Source organism: Oryza sativa, chromosome 3 (genome assembly GCF_034140825.1).
Source record: "Oryza sativa Japonica Group chromosome 3, ASM3414082v1".
Lineage (NCBI taxonomy): Eukaryota > Viridiplantae > Streptophyta > Magnoliopsida > Poales > Poaceae > Oryza > Oryza sativa.
This window is the reverse complement of record NC_089037.1, coordinates 567,442-589,821: the sequence shown is the minus strand read 5'-3', so window position 1 is coordinate 589,821 and position 22,380 is coordinate 567,442. Positions and strand designations below refer to the sequence as shown.

The following is a 22,380-nucleotide window of genomic DNA, read 5'->3' as shown; positions in this document are numbered from 1 at the left end:
TCAACCTTAATTGGTCTCCATCGAACCGCTGGTATATAAACAGTACATTGGAAAAGGCAAATCTCAGTGGGATTTTGAGATTTGGTGGGGGATTGTTGGAATTAATGAATGGGTCTTAGCCCACTCGAAGATTAATTCTTTGGAAAATCACAAAAGCCCACCTCATGGGATGGCATGCATGTGGAGTTTAGTACCACCTTGCTTATTCTAGGAGAGGGGGACCTCCTTAAAAGGGAGGATGCCCTCCTAGCCACTTGAAGCATGTGTGGTGGAGAGAAGAGGGGAAACACACGCGCGCGCTCGCTCGCCTGGCCTGGCCTGGCCTGGCCTGGGCAGGGCAGGGCAGGCGGCGCGCGTGCACGACGTACGCGTCGAATGGTCCGAAAAATTGGCTCCTCACCCTTGCGCAGATGCAACAGCCTCTTTTTGCAGTTTTGTTTTGCTGCAAATTCGGATTCGTTTTTGTTTTGGAAACGTTCCGAAAAATCCGATGCGTGCAAACGGCGTGGAGTCCGGATAAGTTACGCGCGACTTATCCGGTTCGGTTACGCGCAGTAGAGATCGTGCGGGCGCCCTGATCAAGCGACCTTTCTCTATATAAACCGACCCGCCGTCTTCACGCAATATATGCGAAAATCAATCTAGGGTTTGCCTCCTACTCTGTACTGCGCCGTCGCTCGTAGACTACTCCATCCCGCTCGCCGGCGTGCACCAGCGATCGGGAGAGCAGGTCTCCGGAACCTCTGCCTTTGACGTCCTGCACCGGGAGAAGGCGGCAATAAGGTTTTTGGGAAGCGCTTCGCGCGACTGCTCCCTGTTCGTTCGCGACGGCTCGCCTTCCTCTTCGCTCGCGTGTTTCGTGCCTTCGTAGACACCTGCGAAAAGTTTCGACCAAGCAGCCGGTCTTTTCGTCACCTCGGTACGTGTTCAATATGTTGCGCATATTTGATCTGTTCATGTTATTCTGCGTAGTTTACATGTGTAGATCTAATGATGCGTTCATGCTAGTTTTCATCTGTAATGTCATGACTTATTTATGGAATAAATTAAATCATTATATGCCCATAATCTCAACAGGTAATTCTATCATATACCGGTTTCTTCTTCTGTTGAATTGTAGATAGATCCATTGGATTTGATCCTGATCAAGTTCTATTTTTGAACTGTTGTAGTTCTTTCACATGACAAAACTTGTGGTTATCAAAGCTCTGGACATCTACAGAAGAACAAGGAATCTGGTATGTATAATCATCATGTGCCTTTATTTTGTTTTTATTATTACCTAGAGTTACATGCATTTTGTTTTTTTCCTTCTGCACGAAGGCATTGGGAGAACTGGAGAACTAAATGATCTCTAGAACATAAGACAAAAAGCCTATCTGATTTCTATAATCTTTGTCGGTTTTAAACTCAGTAGGAACTTCCAATTCCCAGTTCTAAGAGAGGCAATTATCTTTACCTTATCCTGTAACTCTTTACTTTTCACCGCTGACAATTTTGATGTCACATAAACACATACTTTTCTATCTATTGTCAACTTGAAAGACTAGGCTGATCCATAATATTTCCTATATTATTAATTAGTAACCTGGAGCTGTTGTCATAGACAATGGAGGAGAATGGGTTATTGTTGCGAACATCTTTGTGGCTGCTTGAAATTATCATGTATCTTTTCCTTCTTTCTCGCTAACCTTATCTCTTCTCCTCCTCTCCTCCACACATGAACCAGCCACTGCAGTGAAACCAACGGGCGAACGCGTTGACCACCGAAGTCACCATCATGCGATTTCCACCAAGATCGCCATAAGCCGATCTTCGCCGTCTTCGCCCAATAACGTTGCCGTAAAACCCCAGGTAAGTTCCTACTGCTTGCCCTAATCCCTCACCATATCTTTTTCTTTCGATCATTGATCCCTGTCCACACTCTTTTGGGCTTGGGATTTGATGCTCTATGTATGTGATGATTTGAATGAGGGGATTCGACTAGGAAAGTACCGTGTGAAGGATTTATATGATATTAGTGTCGTTTGACCTGATTAGATTCAATTTGGCTTTTTTTTTTATCAACCCTAGGTTTCATTTGTTAGGCTGAAGATTTTGAGAACAAATTATAATGGGCGGTTAGTTTCAATGGTACTAGAAATTTCACCTAGGTTTTGTGTATGGATGATAACTCAAACTTCCCTAACTGTTGTAATCCATTCATGTATTATTCTTTAAGGAGTTGCTGTGGTCGATTTTTTTTAAAAAAAAAACTAATTTGCATTTAGGCTCGAATTAGCAAGGCTTTTGTTTGAACAGTTCTAATGAAGTATAATTTTAATTGGAAAACGAGCAGGATAGAAACTAGATTGAAACTTTTTTTTCCTGTTTATTATGGTTGTTTAAGAAATATGCATAATCCTTCACTTTTAAGTGCCTGAATTGCAAAACTATGCGAATGAACATTTTATTTGACCTTTAGTGCTTGCTTATGATTTGTTCACGAGATTTAATGGGAGCTAGATACATTGAAAGAGACATGTCCATTAAATGTTTTGGCAGTTGCAATTTGATATTTTAGTTTCTGGAAATTATGTTCTTTATTTATTGTTACTTAATAACTTGGTACAACTTAATATTTTCAACAACTTCTCTATTAAGTGTTACGCGTTTGTGGTTACTTATTTTCTGTATATACACTTTTGTCTTCATATATGTATCTACATACACTTGCCCATGCACATCTAATTCCAATATTAATCCATTCAATGCTCATATTTCAGGCGATACTGAAACAGATCCATTGATGCCTATCCCTGCTGATATCGATTTGCCAAGTAAGTTAGCAACCCTATTTATGAATCTTCTTGCAAAACAAGATACAGAAATCCCCTTTACTTTACTGACATGCAATACAACGTACATCTACATTTTATTCACATGCATTTTTACAAGTATTTAAATCTTATCACCTAGCTATAACTGTAAATAATAATTTATCTACAGTATCAACTCCTTTCTCAATAACCACAAAAGAAACTTACTAAAAATATACAATGCAGGCAACACCAGGCATACATTTGATCATGTGTGCTTCTTGGCACAGAATGTTCAGCTATCATCTCACATGAAACGCATCAACAGATGGTCGTTGCAACCTAAAGAAAGGATGGAAGGACTTTGCAGCAAAAAACATTGGCATACACCTACACGCAATTTGCATGTTTCTTTTCTACAAAGCAACCCACGTTGCACTGACAGTTGATGTTCGGTGAAAAACAACTGTTCACCTTGTCCCACAGATATCATTTTGCTATCGCTGCACTATAGGCTTGCGATATTATCCATGTGAAACTCTTGCCTAACCTGCCACTATATCTATACTGATAGCCACTCTATCATTGACACTTAATGTGGCTCGTATGTTTCATGTAAATTTAAGCTAGCGTCTATATGTATGTCTGCTGCTAAAAAAAACTAAACAGACATGTTTCTGTGCCTGGTTAGCAATGTCATCTATCTGTTAACCTTTCCACAACAAAATTTCAATGCTTTCATTGTTCTGTCCATTTATCAAAAAAGAAAACTGTTATTTTCCTTCATGGTAAATGTACTCACCATATAATCAATAGCCAGGTTTACTGTCCCCAGGCGGCGCGCGCCCTAGACTCTAGTTTAAATGTATACCCAACGCTTTTGGCTCAACAAGGTGGATAGAGATGGAAAATAAAGAAGAGTGGAGGATGGAGGAGGAAGATAGAACTTGCATGTGGGTCTTACATCTAAAGGTATTTTGGTTTTAATTTTATGCGTATTCGGATGACATGGATATGAATACAAGTAGTAATAACTTTTTTCTAAAATGGCACGAATCCAATTAACCCTCGATTAAGTGATATGGAAGGATACACCCAATCATTCCCTGGATAGGATAGGTTCCCACCGAACCCGAACATAGAGAATCTTAAACTTATGATAGTTTTTTTTGCAACTTTTTATTAGGAAAAAATATTGCTCTTGAAAGAAAAAAAGTACTCCATCCGTTTCATATTATAAGACGTTCTAGCATTGCCTACATTCATATAGATGTTAATGAATCTAGAAATCCATTAACATATGTACTGCCTTTTCATTTTAGTTAAGCAAATATTATCGCTTTACTGCTTATTATGATCCCACAAGCTTTTTTGTTTTTCACCTTGAAAATCTGCTTCAGTCTTGGAAAATATGCCGAAAACTAAGAGGGGTGGTGATGATCTCGCTAGAAGCTTGCATAAGAACAGAAAAACTTGCAATGGTGGAAGAACTGACTCATTGGCCTCAGGTCTGCTAGTTCGTACTCTATTCCTCATTTCTTTTCACATTTTCACAGCTTTAGTTGTGCATTCACAGTTGCCTTGAACAATTTTCTTTAACTAGGTTGCTTGCATGGGGACCCTAATGAGGATGTCTGGACTGAGCTCAATGATGTGGTTAAATCTAATTTGTCTAAAAGTGTCGCGTCGCTTAGTTTGCGCAATGGTGATTATATATGCTGCTGTACTCTTCTCAATTTCAGAACAAATATATATTGAAACATCACCGGCTATAAATGAGTACAATTGTGATCTTCTGTAGGAGACACGGTCTTATTTGCATGCACAGGTGTAGCTGTAGACCGCCAGGGGCGTCTTACAAAGTTCCTCACTTCTGCAAGTTTGGTAGAGCTTTTGGTTAGAGCTCTCAATGATACAAACAAAAACCATGGTGACTTAGAGGTTGGCACTGACAATCATTCTTCACTAATTTGTTTACTTAAGATAATTGTGACTTAAGAGCTCATTTCCTGCCTTATCATTTAACATTTTGTAGCTCGAAGTGTACCATGAAGGCAATGAAGTATGCCAGGGTTATTTGACTGATTTTGATTTGGATCACAATCTGGCCATCGTCGAAATCTGGACTGACTTTGATGTTCATGTTGGACTTCTCCAACATGCGGTGGAATTTCTGCCCCATTGTAAGGTAATAGCTATAGGGCGTGAAATCACTGGCAAACTGATGGCCAGGAGGGTGCAGTTAATGGATGATTTAAGTGTATCTGAAGATAGTGAAGATCTTGACTGTAAAATCAAAGAGGTACACCCTCATGATGATTCATGCATTTTATTCTGTTTCTGTTATTATATGCACAGAGGCACCGAAAATGATTCTTTTTTATGTAACTCTTGATTTATATCCGTTTGTTTTGATAAAATGTAACTCTCTGATTTATAGCACCTTTATTGTGTTAGGCTTGGGAAGGTGCACCACTTTTTTCTTTTGATGGGAACTTTGTTGGCATGAACCTTTTTTTGGCTATGGGAAGAGCCTTTTTCCTGCCATGGGGCACTATTCAGAAGCATTGGGCATCCCTGCAAAACAAGACGGGACTTCCAGAGTCAAACAGTTTGAAGGTTTATAGGTGTGTCTTATTGATATATGCTCATCATTAGTTCACCTACTCTATTCTATCTCACCTCCCCTTCCCCTACATGAGCATATAAAGCAAGCCTTTTTGTATGCCAGACAACATATGTATGAAATAATGTGGATTTTTAGCTGATGTTTCTTAGCTTTTTTGGCATCTGTGCTTGGCAAATTTTCAATTCCTACTTTCAATATTAACTTGTTTCTTTGCCACCTCTACCAAAATATTTACCATCCATGGGCATGTACCACAGTTGACGTGTTGATTAGTCATGTTTCTTATGCCAATGTTTAAAACTGTTTTGTCTTCAATGTGCACACTAGAAGGATCATACAACTTCAGGCCTTCATTTCTATCTATCTCGTTCCTTGCCTACGATTCTACCCATGTAGGTTTTGGCACCATTTTGCATATTAATGCACTGGTTTGATCCATTTTACTTTTGGGTTAGTAGTCATTCCAATGTTCTTCTGCAGGTTTGGAACAAGTTCCACAGCTGAGAAATCTAACAGCCATCCAGAAGGTGAGCACACAGCCATGTGGCCTTGAGACTGCTTAAGATTGTGGTAACATACAAATTGTTGCAGATTGTAATGATATCTATTTAGTCTTCACAAGCTGTGCAAGTTTAGCTTTTATATCTGTACTTAATAACTATCAACTAGTTTGGCCCTTTCACTTATATTATTAGTGCTTATTAATTACTACCTCCGTCCTAAAATATAGCAACTTAGGACTAGATGGGACGCATCCCAGCTTTGTCCAGATTCTTAATACTAGGATGTGTCCCATGCGGTCCCATGTTGCTATATTTTGGGACGGAGGGAGTAACATATTTATGTGAGTACTTATCACTTAACCATATTGCAACAGTAAACAACGATATTCTCGACCCGGAGCAGATTCATATAGACTCTATGGGCTATCCAAAGTTTCCAACACACATGTTTGCTGGTGAGTCATTGGCTTTTAAATTTGCTAATCTTTTACAGCTTTCTGCACCACTAACAACTACGCTATAATGTATCTATCACCAGATGGGATGATTTTGGTTAATACTTTCGAAGAGACTTTCGGCGATCTACGTGGTGAAGGTGTATGGAGTAAACTCAGTAAAAAATCTTGTTCTAACATAGACCGCAGTGTTGTCGCACTAGCTTCATTCAGTGGTGAGTTTGCTAATATTGTGCTAGTTACTTTATCTCTGTTTTGACCACAGCTAGCTGATTACCAAGATTTGGTATGCAGGAGAGAGAAGGTTTTTTGCATGCACAGGCTTTTTTGTTGAATGGAATGGTTCTACAGTTATTTTGACATCAGCAAGCTTGGTTAGAAGTTCTGGCGATGAGAACAAGATTGTTGACAACTTGAGGGTTGGTGCTCCTGATTGTTCTGTGATTGTTCGGTGCTTCTGATTGTTCTGTGATTGTTTGATGCTCCTGATTGTTCTGTGATTGTTGTTCTTTTAAGGTGATGCTGTTAGTCATCATTGTATCATTTGCAGATTGAAGTGTTGCTTCCAAACAAACAACGCGTAGAAGGGATGTTACAGCATTGTAATCTTCATTACAATGTTGCTCTAGTCAGTGTGGGTTACCGTGCTCTTCGCCCAGCACATGGTCAGCTTGATTGGTGGGGCAAGAGTAGTAAGGTAGTGGCTGTAGGGCGTTGCTTCAAGTCAGGTGCATTGATGGCTGCAAGTGGAACGGTAACCCCCTGGACAGGCACACTCGATTGCGACTTCCTCGAACGTTCGTCATGTAAAATCACAAAGGTAATTTTTTTTTCTTCTGTCTATTTTTCTCACGGTTGTGGTGCATAGCTGCGTTAGAATAAGTTTGCTAAATATACCTATTTGGAATAGAAATGATAACTATGTCATCTTGTTAGGCTGGGATTGGAGGCCCTGTTGTTACTCTTGATGGGGATTGTATTGGTATGAACTTCTATGATACGAGAATAGGAACCCCTTTCCTGTCGTGGGAGGTGATTGTTGATATTGTAGCATCCTTTGAGGAAAAAAGGTAAGTGTTTATTATGTCTGTTCTTTTTTAGAATATTCTAAAAGGCATGCTGTGATAGAGTACATGTATGTATGACAATAGGGTTTGTAATCCCTCTAATGTGCTTTTTTGGAAAATGTCTAAAGATGATAATGTCGGATTAAACAAGTAGTTATTTAATGATTTTTATATATTAAACTAGTGGGCATGTTTTGGACACATAAATTATTTTTCTTGAACTGAACCTGTAGGTGGCCAGTGCCTATGCCATATTGATGCCACCCGGACTGTGTGTAGGATGAGTCTGAAGATGATGAAGAGTTGGGGTTTTCATCCACATTTGGCTGCAAGCTGAAGTACAATTACATAAATGGAGAGAAAAGCGTGTTCTTTTAGTTGCTGTTAGATGTAGAAGAAACCTAACCTGAACTTGTTGTCAATCTCACTATATCCTAAAGCCTGAACTTTTATATAGGAAAAACAAGTGAAGCCAGAACTTGTTGTCAATCTCACTATATCCTAAAGCCTGAACTTTTATGTAGGAAAAAAAAAAGTTAAGCCAGAACTTGTTGTCAATCTCACTATTTACCTGAACAACCTTTGTTTGTAGGCAACAATCAGAAAAATTCCAAGCAAAAAGTATCTCTTTGACAAGGTTACCAAATTTTGGCAAGATTTCATATATACTTACTAAAATTTGGCAACAAACTAAATGTAGCCACTTTTTTTTGTAACTGTGCTAAAAAAAGATGAGGTTGAAAATGGTAGCAAAGTGAATAATGCCTAAACCAGAACTTGTTGTCAATCTCACTATTTTACCTGAATATCATTTGTTTGTAGGCAACAACCAGAAAAATTCCGAGCAAAAAATTTCATGAGCTATATCTCTTTGATCGATAGATGTTACACAAGTTAAGTTTCATCATCTGATCTGGGCACGTATATACCATGTAGTTGTACAAACACAAATTCAAAATGCGGAAGAGAGGAAGATCTCACTTCCAGTTCTGAGCTCTCTTGCGCGCCAGAAACATCACCATGCGCGGGAAGAAGGTAGGCCTCTGCTTCGCGCCCGCCTCCACCTCCGCCGCCGCCATCTCAGTCCTCGGCATATACCCTCCTCTCGGGCTCAGTATGTGCGGGTTCCCGCGCCCCTCGCCGCCGTCGAACACGGAGATCTCCGCGAGCCCCGTGCGCGGCGACGCCATGCCCTCGCCGGTCAACCGCCGCTGGTGCTCGTGCTCGGCGCGCCATTGCCTGAGCTCCCGCTCCGCCGCCAGCTTACTGAACTCCGCTTCCTCGACCTCCATGGTCGCCGCCTCGAGCGCCTGCCTCCTCTGCTCGACCTGCTTCGCCAGCTGCGCCATCTTCTCCAGGCTCCGCACCTCCGCGTCCTTGGCTTCCTTGATCAGCTTCACCGCCTCCGTCACCCGCTTCCCGGCGATCTCCTCCGTCTCCCGTGCTCGCCGGCTCAGCTCGTCGTACTCTTCCATCGTCAATGTCACGCTGCCTTCTCCCACGCCCGTTTCCCGCCGCCTCCTTGCGTTTTCATCTTCCTGCTGCAGCGCGGCCGCCGAGGCAGCGGCCATCTCCGCCGACGTCGTTGCGGCGAGTGTCTCCCGCTTCGCCGCTTCCAGGCGCGCCTCCATGGCGTCGACGGCGGCCTTGGCAAGGATGGCCTCCTGCCTGGCCTTGCTGACCTCCTCCTGCGCCGACTGGGCATTCGCCTTGGCCTGCGCCGCCTCTCGCCGCGCCTCCTCGAGCAGTGCACCCAACTTGGTCTCCACGCTGCGCTCCTTTGCTCTCGCCTCCTGCGCCGCCGTGAGCGCCGCGGTTAACCGGCTCAGCTCCTCCTCGAGGGACGGGATGGACGTCGCCGAGACTCCATCTCTCCGCCGCAGAGCGGCGAGCTCCGCCTTCTGCTTCTCCAGGTCAGCGCTCAGCGACGCGGCGGCGACGCGCAGGCACTTGGCCTCGTCCTTGGCCTTATCCACGGTCGCCTTCACGTCCTCGAGCTCCTTCTTGGTCTTGTCCAGCTTCGCCCAGAAGCTCGCCGTCGCCGCCGCTGCCTCTTCGCCGATTGTTCCTTCGACGGCGTGGGCGAACAGCTCGGCTCTTAGGGCCGCCAGCTGTTCGGAAGCCGCCTCCACCTTGTACTCGAGATCAGCCGCCGCGATTAGCGAGTTCCTCAGCTTCTTCACCTCCTGCTCGGATACCTCCAGCACCAGCTGCCATTGATCCTTGTCCTGCTCCAACACCTGAGCCAATCTCATCCTCTTCTCCTCCGCTTCGTCATGCGCGTGGTGCGAAGCGTCCAGCTCCTTCTTCAGCGCGACGAGCTCGGCGGTGAGCTCCTCGACGACCTTGACGGCCTCCTGCGACGAGGAGACCATCCTCCGCGCTCTCGCCGCAGCGGCGTCCGCCTTGGCGGCAGCGACCGGCTGCTCCATCCGCAGGATCTCCAGCTCCGCCGTCACCGACTGCAAGTCGGCGACCGCGTTGGCGTGGCGGTCCCTGGCGACGGCGAGCTCCGCCTTCGCCGCGGTGCTCTCGCTGACGCCCTGCTGCGTCTCCCGGAGGCGCAGCTCGGCGATCTCCGCGTCCTGGCGCGCTCGCGCCTCCTCGGCCTGCGCCTTCTCCAAGCCTAGCGTCAGCTCATCGATCACGCCATTGGCGCCGCCTAGCTCCTTCACCGCCTGTGCCCTCCCGGCTTCCGCTTCTTGTGATCTCTTCAGGCACTCGCTCACCTTTTCCTGCACCTTGTCAAGCTCATCCTGCGCTTGCTTGCGCCTCTGAGACACAACAAATCACACAAAAAAAATCAAAATGCTAATCACTGGCTTAAGCTTAACCACAAGATCAATAGCAATGGAGATCGATGTAATTAAGTTACTTCTCTCAAATCAAGACTTCCTCCAAACTTGTTGGCGGCGCCCTTGACGGAATCGATGGGCGCCGTGGTGTCGATGCGCGTCTGAACGGAGCGGTTGGCCATCTGATCCGACGCTTTGCTGCTGCTGTCATTGGAGGCTGATGCATGGCTCCGATCAGCTTGCAGTTGGCATTGATCTCCCTCTGATTCTTGGTGAGAGGCGGATGAACCGAGAGGTGCCGGAGCTTCGTCCATCCCACAGCATAGGTGTAACACAAAACTGAAGATATATCTGACGGCAACATATTGTTACACACAAATTATTAAGCAAATTAAGTTGTTCGTGCTTGCAGATATGGTCCAACTGTTTGTTAATTGCTAGCTTAGCTGCACCAAAGCTGAATGGACAGATGGACATACATATTGAAACTTGTAAATCCATGCTCTAATTACGGAACATATATAATAATAAACCAAAAGATGGAACAGGTTGCAATGTTGCAGTAGCACGATTAATTGGAACCTGCACAAACCTCATGGCTTGCAGTTGTAGTGACAAAGAGCGCAAGAACCGATCCTATTGTTCAAGATTTCGTCATGCTTATGACCGCAAAACCGCATGATTAGAAAAAAAACAAAGGAGGGGGGAAATTCGGTGCAGTTGTGAACTCTCAAGAGACGAATGCAGAAGAGGAACAGGAGAAATAATTGAGAAAGAAGCAGCAAAGGTACCTGGCCTGAATCCTCCCCGTCGAGTTCCTTCCTGGGATGAGAGCGTGGCGAAGAGAGAGAATAGGAGAGGGTGAGCGAATTGGAGTTGGAGGAGGAGCTGGTTAGCATAGCTAGCGTCGATTTGGCCGTTGCGGGAGAGTGTGGTTGGGAGAGAATGTCGCGCGCGAGCCGCGGACTCTCTCTCTTCTCCTTTCTTTCTTTCTTTTTTATTTTTTCCTAATTTAATTGTTTATTTTTGAGGCCGTGGTTGATTCGATGGAAAATCCCAGCCGATTTGGTACTAGTTTGCTCGTGTCTCTGTCCGGATATGGGCCTCACGTGGCGGCCCGGCCCGGCCCAGCCCAGCCCAAGGAGGAGGCGGAAGCCGTCATCCACCGGATCGCCGCGACGCCATCCACAACACCTGAGCTGAGGCCGCCGCCGCGTCGTCGTCGTCGTCCGTACATCGCCGCCGGATCGAGCCGCGCCGCAAGCGGTAGGAGATGAGGCCCGCGGTGAGCAGGGCCGCCTTCGCGTCCGTGCTTCTGGCGCCGCGCGCGGTCGGGGTCGCCGCCCGCTGCGCCTCCTCCTCCTCTTCGGCCGCCTCCCCGTCGGTCGCCGCCGCCACTTACGGTGAGTGAGACCGTGAGCTTTGCCGCTTGGTAGTAGTAGTAGCCGAGGTTCTGATAGGTTCGCCCGCTGAAATGCAGATCACGCGTCGTTTATTAAGGAGGTCGCCGCAACCGATCCACCGGAGCATCTTAGCTCGTTGCTGAATGTGCTCCAGGCACGAGGTACGACTTCATTTTCGGTGCGGCTGATTTGATTCTGTTCATGCATACTTACTGTGCTATTTTGTGGGAGTGGTAAAATGCCATGTAGAGTAGTAATTTGAAGCCATCTATCGTTGGGCACCTCTTGCTCTTTGGGTTTGGGCAGCAATAGTCTCCATCTGATTGATTCCATCGTATCTTAACTAACATTTCTTTCTATATCAAATTGACAAGATGAGCACATTAGTATCTAATTACTTTGTGTCTTTGTCAAAATTATATTTGCCAGGTGAAAAGCTAGTTTCTCCAGGGGCGAAAAGAGGCCTGATTCCACTTGTTGTTCCCTTAGCAGAAAGTCCAGCAGGTTTGAATGTGTTCCAAATTGGATGATCACTTCATCAAAGATCACAGGCGTTTTTTCTATTATTATTTAAGTTGAGAAGCCTCTGATACTACCTGACATATTAGTCCAAATGTAGGTAATTTAACATCACTACTGAGATGGCCAACTGCTCCTAGCGGGTAAGTTGCCCTCCATTTGCTATGCGTTATATATGTTGCACATCTGGAGCTGGTGTCTAAATTTTAGGTATGTATACCTTTAGGATGGAAATGCCTGTGGTGGAAGTTCGTAATCACGGCCTATGGCTTTTGGCTAAGAATGTAAGTTACATCGCTTCATTTAGTTAGTCAAAAAAAAAATATCGCTTCATTTAAGTATTTAACTGTAGGTAAACTTGCAACAGATCACTGTTTACATTTTACTCATATTCATCAGGTGAACCAATATATTCACAGAGTGCTCGTTGAGGCTGATATCAATGGTTACGCTGATGATTTATGGTCTGCTGTGGGGGACACTGGTAAAAAACTTTACACAAAAGGTGATTTCAAAGAGTCACAGATGGCAGATCTTGATGCCTATTTGTTGAAGAAGGTTGAGGGTTAATTATAACACCTCATTTGTCAATTTCTGGCTAAGAAGATATAAGACAACTATTTTACTGATATGCTACTGTAGGTTGGCCTCTTTCCAGATGTTATAGAGAGAAAAACATCACGCCATTTCGAAAAAGGAGATTATGTAAATTTCTTCCTTTTCCTCCTTAGATACATTTGCCATGTCTATATGGCACAACATAAATGTGAATTGCTCGTGCCCATCAGGTGTCAGCTCTAATTACTGGAGAATTCTACACTAGAGATCAATTTCCTGGATTTGGAAGGCCCTTTGTGTTCAACGCAGAGATATTAAAAAGGTATCGGACTAATGGTGTACATGGAACAGTATAATTCTGTGTTTTTCTCATCTAGCAATAGCATCTTTTAGCTGAATGATTGTATTTTTCTGTCAATAGGCTATCACTATGTAGTTATGCTACATATGAACATGTATTTTATACTGCTTATCAGTTGCAAAATATGAGGAATTTGTTCTCAGGCAATTCTACATTGTCTGGCCATTCCACTGCGAGCACCTGCTGTAAACCTGGTCTTGCATGTCTTTAGTTATGGTTGCTTAGACTGACAAGTCTTTGCGCAAAATGTCGATGCACACCATGTAATTTTGATGAGATTTCTCTATTGAGCAATCTTTATGTATGGCGTCAAATTCAGAAGTCCGGAAAGTTTTCTAACATTATAAACCAGAAGAGGGCTACTTTATGGTAATTGTGGTGCCATCAGTATCAACTGGGTAGCACTTTATACAAGGGTCTTTTTTTTTTTGAGAAAACAAGGGTCTGGATTTAGTATATACTCCGTAGTGTAATGCGCATAAAAAGCCAATCTTGTTAATTTTCCTTGTTGCAATGTTGTTTCAAGAGTTGGGCGTACAACCGAAGCCAAAGATTCAGCTCGAGTGGCTCTGAAGTCACCATGGTGGACACTGGGCTGCAGTTATGAAGTATGATTTCTGCTATTGCAGACTATTTTCATTACTAACAAGTGACAAGCAGCATTTCTTTTCCCATCCTCCCAGAAAAACAGATCAATATATAACCACCGTTTTCATATGACAGGAGGCTGCTGAATTAGCTGGGTGGGAGGATGAGCAGATTGAGTTTATACGAGAGAAGGTTAGTGAGGAGGGCAAGCGTGAGGATCTGAAGAAAGGAAAAGCTCCAGAACAGGTGGCTACCTTGTCCTGATTTACTGTTTACTCCAACATCTGTGATGCTTTGCCACATTGTGTTACACAAACTGACTGGTCAATGCATATGCAGGTGGTTCTTGACGAGGCAGCATTTCTAATGGATTTGGCATCGGTGGATGGTAATTGGGACGATGTTGTTGATCGAATTGCTGGATGTTACAGAGAAGCTGGACTTGATGATATTGCGAAGTTCATTGCTTACCGGGAATAGTTGTTATATGCATGTATTCCTACTGAAATCGATAGTCATTTTTGACTCGCATGTACTAGGGTTTGACTCGCGTGTACTGGTCCTGAAACAAACAAATTTGGTTGTTTAACTAAAAAGAGGAAACAGTCGAGTCCGTTTGATTTTGATCTTACCATATCTTTACATCACACTTGTGGTTTGAAGTTACTCCTCATATGTGTTTTGTTGCCGAGTACAGGTTCCTGCCAAATCTACTTCAACAACCTTATGCCTTGTTTAGTTCTCCAATTTTTTTCCCAAAAACACCACATCGAATCTTTGGATACATAAAGCATTAAATATAGATAAATAAAAAAAACTAATTGCACAGTTTGTATGGAAATCGCGAGACGAATCTTTTGAGTATATTTAGTCCATGATTAGCCATAAGTGCTACAGTAACTCACATGTACTAATGATGGATTAATTAGGCTTAATAAATTCGTTTCGCAATTTCCAGATGAGTTATGAAATTAGTTTTTTCATTCGTGTCTAAAAACTCCTTCCGACATCCAGTCAAACATCCGATGTAACATCCAAAAATTTTCTTTTCGCGGACTAAACAAGCCTTAATACGTTGAGTTGGTCAGGAAGTCAGCTTGAGTGGTGACTTGGCACGCCAACGCAGCATCTGGGTTCGTTTTGCTTCCAAACGTTGGCCCCACCTGTCAGCCATGGAAGAAGCCAAGCCAGCAAGAAGGGGAACAAGGCGGCGGAGATACCGCACCTGTCAGGAAACGCGCGACGCTCATGGTGGCGCGGTTGGGTTCCGTTAACCCCGCAAACTGCGCATCCGAAGAAGCTTAAACCCTACTTAGCTAATAAGTAGTAGGATTTCTCTCTCGTAATTGCCTCGGTTTGTTGGTTGCCGCCGTACGTGCAAAACTCAAACTCGATCCCTTCCTTGATTTTTGTTTTCTCTTCTCTTCTTCTTCCCTGCAGCCTCCGCCCTCCGCCATGGACGAAGATTATCTAATTCTTCCCAAAGATGAGCCGTTCTTTTACCAAGATGATCTAAACCTTTGCGACCCGGAGGGGACGGCATTCCCGGCGCCGTACATTGGGGAGCTCGGCTTGCTTCACCCAACCACGCTGGGCGGCGACGACGCGGAGCCGGAGGAGGCGGCCGCGCCATCATTCCCGCAGTTCATCGGCGACTTGTCGGCTCAGCCACCACCACCAACCCCGGGAGGAAGCGTAAAGGCGGCGCCGCAGTTCATCGGCGACGACGTCTCGGCCCAGCCACCGTACCACAACGGCGCCGGCGAGGGATCGGGCCTTCCACCGGCGATGAGCAGCGGCATGGAGGAGGCCGCTCACTTGGCGCCGTCCAATGCTCCCTTGCACCCGTTCGACGATGTGTTCGATCTCCTCGAGCCGTTCGACGAGGTGCCCAGGCCGGAGGAGACGGAGGAGTTGTTTGCGTATGCCCTTGAGCTAGACAAGGGTAACGATGATCAATGGATACTGGGCGCCGCCCACCTCGACGCGAATCCGAATCAAACACCCTGCAGCCTGCTGAGCCAATTCGATGCAGACTCGCTGCTGGGGACGAATCATCAAACCGCCATCCACAACTCGGCGGTGGCCACCCACCAACTAGTCCAAGAGATCCCTAGCTCTGACACGCCGCCGGCCAGAGCAGCAGCGGACGCGATGGAGATGGCCGAGCTTTCCCGCGTCGCGGACGAGTGCGGCGGCGAGGCGTCCATGGTGTGGTCATCGGACGAGGACAAACTGCTGCTCGACGGCTTTTCTCGGTATGCATGCGCGATGGATGATGGATCGATCGATCAATCTTTTTCTGCAGCCAATTGATACAACTCCTAGAGTATATATCTGTCTGGTTGAATCTTTCCATTGCTTCTCTGATTTTGCAGGTTGGCCAACCAAGACAGTGTCAGCATGTGCATGGAAATTGCATATGGTCTTCCCAAGAAGACTGCAATGGATGTTGCACTGCGAATCCGATGGTTCCAGGTTAGGATTATTTGACACTTCTTTCGTTCTTTCTTTATTTGACATCCCCTCGAGGTATCAAATAGATAACATGCTACACACACTTTCTAATGCATTTTCGAGCACCAGACACTTGAAACCTTTCTAGTTTTCTTATGGTCAAATGGACTAGCATATATAACTAAACTAGGGGGGAATAACTGTAACTGTATAAACCTCAATTGATCAAGCTTTTGGCCTTGTAGAACAAAAACAAATCTGCTGCCCAAGCAGGAGTGATATCAAAAGAATCTGCCGGAGGAAACACTGAAAAGGCCCAAGCCCAAGCAGGAGTGAGATCAACAGAATCTACAGTACGAAAGACTAGAAAGGTAAATGTAACAAATGAATGCAGGCATGTTCTTCTCAATTTTGAAAATACATTCTTGCATTCCTGTTCATGCCATAGAGCACACCTGTCCCAATCTTCTTGTCATAAGAAATGAGATATTAAAAGGTCCAACATAGGTTGAACAATTGAACACAGTTTTGCTCCTTTTATAGTTTTGTTAGACGGCTATTAGCTGGACCTGAACAACTCTTATTTTGGTCGGCGCGCCAGGGTTTGCTAATGATTTAAAGGAGAGAGATAAAGTTTTGTTGTAACTTGTGACAATACAGAGACAAGCCTTTTATTGCATATGTCACCACTTTCCTTGGCCTGAAATCCTGAAACCCCCGTGCCACCCTGCAATGACTGCTTCAGGAGCTTGTTCAAACACTAAGGGCCCCTTTGAATCGCAGGGTAGAAAAAACGGAGGAATAGGAAAAACACAGGATTCTGACAGGAATTGAAGTGTAAAACAGAGGATTGCAAAACACAGGAAAAACACAGAAATGGTCGTTTGATTAGAGCGCAAGAAAAACGCAGGAATCGGATGGGAGAGGTAGACTTAAAGGAAATTTTCCAAGAGGTTGGAGCTCTTGCTAAATTTCCTCCAAAATCCACATGCAATGTGCCATTCCATAGGAATTTCATAGGATTTGGAAAACTTCAATCCTTTGAATCAAAGGACCAAATAGGATAATTTCCTATAGGATTTGAATCCTATGAAATTCCTACATAAATCCTTTGATTCAAAGGGGCCCTAAGAAGTGTTCTGCTATTCAGTCCTTTCAATCAGGAGATGCTATAGGAAAGAAGGCACATGTTCTGAAATTCTTTGGAATATTTAAACAATGCATTGATGTTATATCACTCAAAATGAGTGCGACTTTAATAGTTTATCTTTCGTTAGCGGAATAAGCACCACTGGATAAATAATCCCTCCCACTGCTGTTCAATATTGTTGCTATGTCATATGTCGATCAACTACTTCATGGAAGGTCTTGTGTGGTTATTGATTCTGATGTAATATTTCATTGGACAGGGAAAAGGAATTGAGAATCCTAACAAGAAAAGGAACAAACATGCCCTTTCCGAAAGTAGGTTTGGCACTCCCATCATCTTTGGTATTTTCGGTTTATTCAGGGCTTCGTGCTATGATAACTCATTTTACATTGCTGTTGGTTCAAACGTTATCAATTTTCTCTTCTGGAGTACTTCAGTTTTGCTGTTGCGCCGTCAATTTCAAAAGATACAATTGTTGGTGTTTGATTCTTTATTTGTAGTTTTTTAGTACAGACCGACGGGCTTCAATGAAATTTTGTTGTAAACATAATGTTTTGACTAATTAACTTGCTTCTTATCCTTCTGGCCTTTGAGCAAACTTGTGTGCTTAAATTATGCCCCCTCTTACCCTTTCTTTTATATTTCAGGAGGTCAAGATTGCATGAGTACTAAGGCTCTAAATCGAGATAATTCTATGCTTTTGGATCAAATATATGACAAATTGAGAACGGGCCAGGTGTGCTATATATTGCAATTTGTGCTACATGTTTATATCATAGCTCTGTCTTTTATCTGCACCTTTTGTCTCGAAGTTGTTTTATCTGCACCTCTTGTCATAGCTCTTGTTTCATTAGAATCTTCCCATCATCTCAATTTGGTCTGCTGATTTCTAAAAAGTTTGCAATTTAGTTTGCTCTATTGGCTTGTTTGCTGTTTGTATTACGCTTTCCTGATCGGAGATCCATGGATATCCGAAGGGTTATGCGCAAGAGAAACATATATTTCGGAGAAACGATCGATTGATGCAAGACACTCTGCAAATTCAATTCATCATGGTTTGATTTGACTATATTGGTCTGTAACTTTCTTTTTTTGCTGCAGTTGGCGTGCGCTCCAAGCATGTTTGACAAAGTGAAAACGAATTTGGATGCTATTTTGGCGAAGTAATTAAACGAGATCCCTACCTGTTAACAACATTTGAGCAGATTATTTGGTACTCTGGAACTAAGTGACAGATATGCTGTGCTTTTGCAGGATGAGGGCAATGGGCGTTAACACGGATGAGTACAAAATAGACTTGGAAGCTCTTGAAGAGATCAAGCAGGGTTTGCATCCATCGGTAAACTCCTTATACTGCATATGTGTACTGCATATGCTCTCCGTGGGAAGTCACTATATAATATGATGGTTCTCATTTTACTCCCTGTTCTTTTTCTGTTGACAATTTTCAGAGTGACAAATCACGCAATCGATTACCTGCCGGTTCTAACAGCAGCGATGACAAATTTGCACGAAGTTAACCGTTACAATCTATGATGATTGATGAGTTGAATCTGTGTACCTGTTTTGAGTTTTACAGAGAAATCTTATGTGATGATTGATGAGTTGTGATTGGATCTGTGTACCTGTTTTGAGTTTTACAGAGAAATCTTATGTTTAGCATGGCTAAAGTTCAGCCGTGTTTCTTTCTCTCCTCTCTAGCAAGGACATTTCTAATTGGTTCATCACTTGTGTTCTAGGATGTGAAAATTCTAATTGAAGCAATACTTGAATGATGCTCACCTGCATGTGTTGTAGGTTGTGAAAAATTTCTAATTGAATCATTGCTTCATGTTGGCAATTCATTGCATAATCGTGGTCATTCATTGATTGCATAACGATGTACTCCCTCCGTTCCTCCGTTCTATAATATAAAGGATTTTACTTGCACTATTTGACTACTCGTCTTATTTAAAAATTTTAGAATAATTATTTATTTTTTAACTTACTTTATTATCCAAAGTACTTTAAGCACAACTTTTCATTTTTTATATTTGCACAAATTTTTTAAACAAGACGAGTGGTCAAACAGTACGAGCAAAAACTCAAAATCTCTTATATTATGGGATGGAGAGAGGAAGTATTTTTTCCTCTGAATTTATCATTTTTTCCAAAGCATTCATTCAGTTACACAAGCGGGTGTGAAAGAGGTGAGCCCGAGAACCCGAACCCGGTATCGCGGGCGCGTGCATCCGGTGGCGGCCGTGCGCCCACAAGAATCGGACGGCCAGGATCGATCCCGCGGTTGTTAAAACCCTAACACCGAGTAAAGAAAAGCAAGTCGCAGTGGTTGGCCTCGCGAGCCCTATCTCCTCCTTCCTAATCCCCTTTCCCCTCCCCCTCTCCATTCCCCTCGCCGCCGCCGCCGCCACCGCCGCCGCCGCGGCGCGCCGCCCTCCTCCTCCTCCCATCCAAGGTGAGACGGCGACATCTCCGGCGTCTCCTTCTCCCCTGCAGCACTTACTTGTGATAGATAGTAGGCGCTATGCTTTTACTCGCACTGCATCAGTACTGGTTCCCGCTTGCAGCAGCTTTTGTTTGGATTGAGGGTTTTTATCCCCTCTTTTTTATTATCAATTGATTACGTAGTGGTTCAATAGATAGTGGGCAGGGATAGTGTTTGTGATTTCCCCCTTTTTTTTTCTGAACTTTCTGATTGCACGATTGGGGTTTTAGCACGCGCGGTTAGGTTCCATGGCTAGATTTGCTCCGTATGAAAGCAGCGAGGGTGTTTGCGAGGTTTGATTCAAGTGTTCTATTACTGGGTCGTGTTGTTTAGATGGATTGAGGGTGTTAGTTTAGGAGAAGTTGTCCTCTAGATTTGCGAAATCGTAGTAGAGCTGCTCCTCTGATGCTGTTTGACTTGAGTGTCTAAGAGTAATCTGACCTTTCCTTTTTCCGTTATGGCTTTACTAAAGCAAAGTACCATATGTTTTCATGCAGATGAATGTCGACAAGCTTAAGAAGATGGCGGGTGCCGTGCGCACCGGTGGCAAGGGCAGCATGCGCAGGTATTTTTCTTGTTTATTCTGATCGTCCACAAGTAATGCCATTGGTATTGCAGTAGCAATGATTGATTTATGCCACTGAATATTTTTTTTGCCGAACTTTCTATTATCACTGAGGGAATTGCTTGTTTTAGATCTAAATAGTTTTCCGTATAAAGACATGTTAAACTTCTTGATCATCATGCATTTATGATGCATCCTTTCCCAATAGTTTCTTTCCCTCCTCTATTTTACTTGCTACTGTATATGTGAAGCTCTGGACGTGTCTGAGATGTATCTTTATTGCGCTCTTCATATGCGCTCGTAGATAACTAACTATCTAGATAAGATATACTGGGCTTGTATTTTGGGATCCGATCTTTTAAACAATGTATTGTGCTGTGGCCTTTGGATTCATATTAATACTTGTTGTGCATTTATGGCAGGAAGAAGAAGGCAGTTCACAAGACTACCACCACTGATGACAAGAGGCTTCAAAGCACCTTGAAAAGAGTAGGAGTGAACAACATTCCTGGTATCGAAGAGGTCAATATCTTCAAGGATGATGTGGTTATCCAATTTCAGAATCCAAAAGGTGAAATTCTACCATGCTGAAGCTTCTATAGAATTGATAACTCGCTCCCTGTTTTCTTCTGAAATTGTCTTCTATTCTTGCCTTCCTGCAGTGCAAGCATCCATTGGTGCAAATACATGGGTAGTGAGTGGAACACCACAGACGAAGAGTAAGTCATTGCTTAAGATCTTGCGTACTGATTGTTGTGTAGCCTCATGTTTAGTGGTTAACATGAATGAATAGGTTGAAATATCTTCTCTTGTTTGTGTTGAATTACATCCGGCAAAAAATCTTGAGATGAACAAACCCTTTAAACGCAAATTTGCATCTGCGTCGTTGACCCTATGTTATTCTTCAATCCTGCATAATGGTGTTCTCATCTTTGGCTTTCTAATTTTGACAGAGCTGCAAGATCTGCTTCCAACAATCATCAACCAGTTGGGTATGAGACTTTTTTCTTGGTTTTACTGAATATGAGTTCAATATTGCACACCTCGCCCTAATCCTGAAATATCTGAACCAAGCATTAGTCTTTAAGTACGTCCTACTCACATAGTAGTATATACATACTCTTGTTTGATCACCCTTAATTACCTATCTGCAGGACCTGATAACCTGGACAACCTCAGGAGGCTTGCTGAGCAGTTCCAGAAGCAGGTACCCGGTGCTGAGGCTGGTGCCAGCGCAGGTAACGCTCAGGACGACGACGATGATGTCCCTGAGCTTGTCCCTGGAGAGACGTTCGAGGAGGCTGCAGAGGAGAAGGAGCCTGAGGAGAAGAAGGAAGCGGAGGTGGAAGAGAAGAAAGAGTCGTCCTAGTTTTGTTCATCGCCGTCGTCTATTATTGTTGTGAAGGGTTGTTGGTTCAATGTTACCCCCTACCATGCCTGGGACGTGCTCTCCTATGGACTCCGACCTGCCTTACTCGTTTCCATGTGGGCCGGTTTTGTCTTGTACGAGGATTTGGTCCAATCCAACGGTGGAATTGAGTTTTACGACAGTTAAATTATGCTTCCAATTCGCAAATGTTTTATACCCACATGGTGTTTGTCTGACATGATGAGAGCTTGGCATATCCCGGTGTTTGTGTGCCAGTTTACTTTACCACGAAATATTTTCAGAACTGTATGCGGTATTGCGCCAACTACACTGATATATGCTTTCAGTTTTACTCAAATATGTGAAGGTTATATAATAAACTCGTGCGTACCTGAACGTGTGAATCGTATATTCTCATCATGTGAAGGTTAGTGAATTTGATCCTGGTCGTTTTTGCCATTGTGAATTTGATCGGAATTCGATCACAACCGAAGCAACAGCACAGAAGAGGCCCTCATAGTTGGGCTAGCCCTGAATACATATGGCCCAGTTAATTAGTAAAGCCCAAGCAGTCCAGTAACCAATCCGCACGAGTGTCCTTGAAGCAACGGCCGAGATGCGCCCGATCTTCGCCGCGGGTAAAACCCTAGCCGCCACGACTCACACATAAAAAAACAA

General features: G+C 43.9%; 4 protein-coding genes and 1 long non-coding RNA gene across 13 annotated transcripts; 4 read left to right on the top strand and 1 right to left on the bottom strand.

Annotated features, from left to right (window-relative positions):
• The first annotated feature begins 1,685 nt into the window (after window positions 1–1,685).
• LOC4331350 (uncharacterized) lies at window positions 1,686–8,088 on the top strand. Of its 8 annotated transcripts, none has more exons than XM_066308624.1 (15): window positions 1,686–1,854; window positions 2,766–2,819; window positions 3,619–3,770; window positions 4,199–4,306; window positions 4,402–4,503; window positions 4,600–4,739; window positions 4,834–5,100; window positions 5,256–5,425; window positions 5,908–5,954; window positions 6,305–6,385; window positions 6,469–6,600; window positions 6,680–6,804; window positions 6,936–7,205; window positions 7,322–7,455; window positions 7,686–8,088. In XM_066308624.1, exons 4-15 carry the CDS (start codon window positions 4,210–4,212, stop codon window positions 7,708–7,710), a joined length of 1,590 nt encoding a protein of 529 aa, XP_066164721.1. In that variant the 5' UTR covers window positions 1,686–1,854; window positions 2,766–2,819; window positions 3,619–3,770; window positions 4,199–4,209; the 3' UTR covers window positions 7,711–8,088. The 8 variants fall into 8 exon arrangements, with proteins under 8 accessions (XP_066164721.1, XP_025879427.1, XP_066164720.1 ...); XM_026023642.2 differs by having other exon boundaries at window positions 6,915–7,205; XM_066308623.1 differs by having other exon boundaries at window positions 3,615–3,770.
• Window positions 8,089–8,290: 202 nt separating this feature from the next.
• On the bottom strand, window positions 8,291–11,234 carry LOC4331349 (protein WEAK CHLOROPLAST MOVEMENT UNDER BLUE LIGHT 1). Of its 2 annotated transcripts, none has more exons than XM_015775551.3 (3): window positions 11,039–11,234; window positions 10,328–10,598; window positions 8,291–10,226 (listed from the first exon to the last, which is right to left on the bottom strand). In XM_015775551.3, exons 2-3 carry the CDS (start codon window positions 10,559–10,561, stop codon window positions 8,430–8,432), a joined length of 2,031 nt encoding a protein of 676 aa, XP_015631037.1. In that variant the 5' UTR covers window positions 10,562–10,598; window positions 11,039–11,234; the 3' UTR covers window positions 8,291–8,429. The 2 variants fall into 2 exon arrangements, with proteins under 2 accessions (XP_015631037.1, XP_066164718.1); XM_066308621.1 differs by lacking the exon at window positions 11,039–11,234 and adding an exon at window positions 10,840–10,974.
• Window positions 11,235–11,376: 142 nt separating this feature from the next.
• LOC4331348 (protein IN CHLOROPLAST ATPASE BIOGENESIS, chloroplastic) lies at window positions 11,377–14,307 on the top strand. The gene is made up of 11 exons (XM_015775556.3): window positions 11,377–11,650; window positions 11,728–11,811; window positions 12,080–12,154; window positions 12,270–12,312; window positions 12,396–12,453; window positions 12,569–12,727; window positions 12,812–12,874; window positions 12,958–13,049; window positions 13,615–13,696; window positions 13,812–13,922; window positions 14,016–14,307. Exons 1-11 carry the CDS (start codon window positions 11,521–11,523, stop codon window positions 14,154–14,156), a joined length of 1,038 nt encoding a protein of 345 aa, XP_015631042.1. The 5' UTR covers window positions 11,377–11,520; the 3' UTR covers window positions 14,157–14,307.
• A 3,566-nt stretch (window positions 14,308–17,873) lies between these two features.
• LOC112938345 (uncharacterized) lies at window positions 17,874–19,088 on the top strand. Its single transcript, XR_003241536.2, has 4 exons — window positions 17,874–18,019; window positions 18,385–18,446; window positions 18,538–18,622; window positions 18,735–19,088. It is a non-coding gene; the product is annotated as an uncharacterized lncRNA (long non-coding RNA).
• Window positions 19,089–19,600: 512 nt separating this feature from the next.
• Window positions 19,601–21,922, top strand: LOC4331347 (basic transcription factor 3). The gene is made up of 6 exons (XM_015772333.3): window positions 19,601–19,738; window positions 20,266–20,333; window positions 20,756–20,904; window positions 20,996–21,052; window positions 21,287–21,325; window positions 21,488–21,922. Exons 2-6 carry the CDS (start codon window positions 20,266–20,268, stop codon window positions 21,700–21,702), a joined length of 528 nt encoding a protein of 175 aa, XP_015627819.1. The 5' UTR covers window positions 19,601–19,738; the 3' UTR covers window positions 21,703–21,922.
• The last annotated feature ends 458 nt before the right edge of the window (window positions 21,923–22,380 follow it).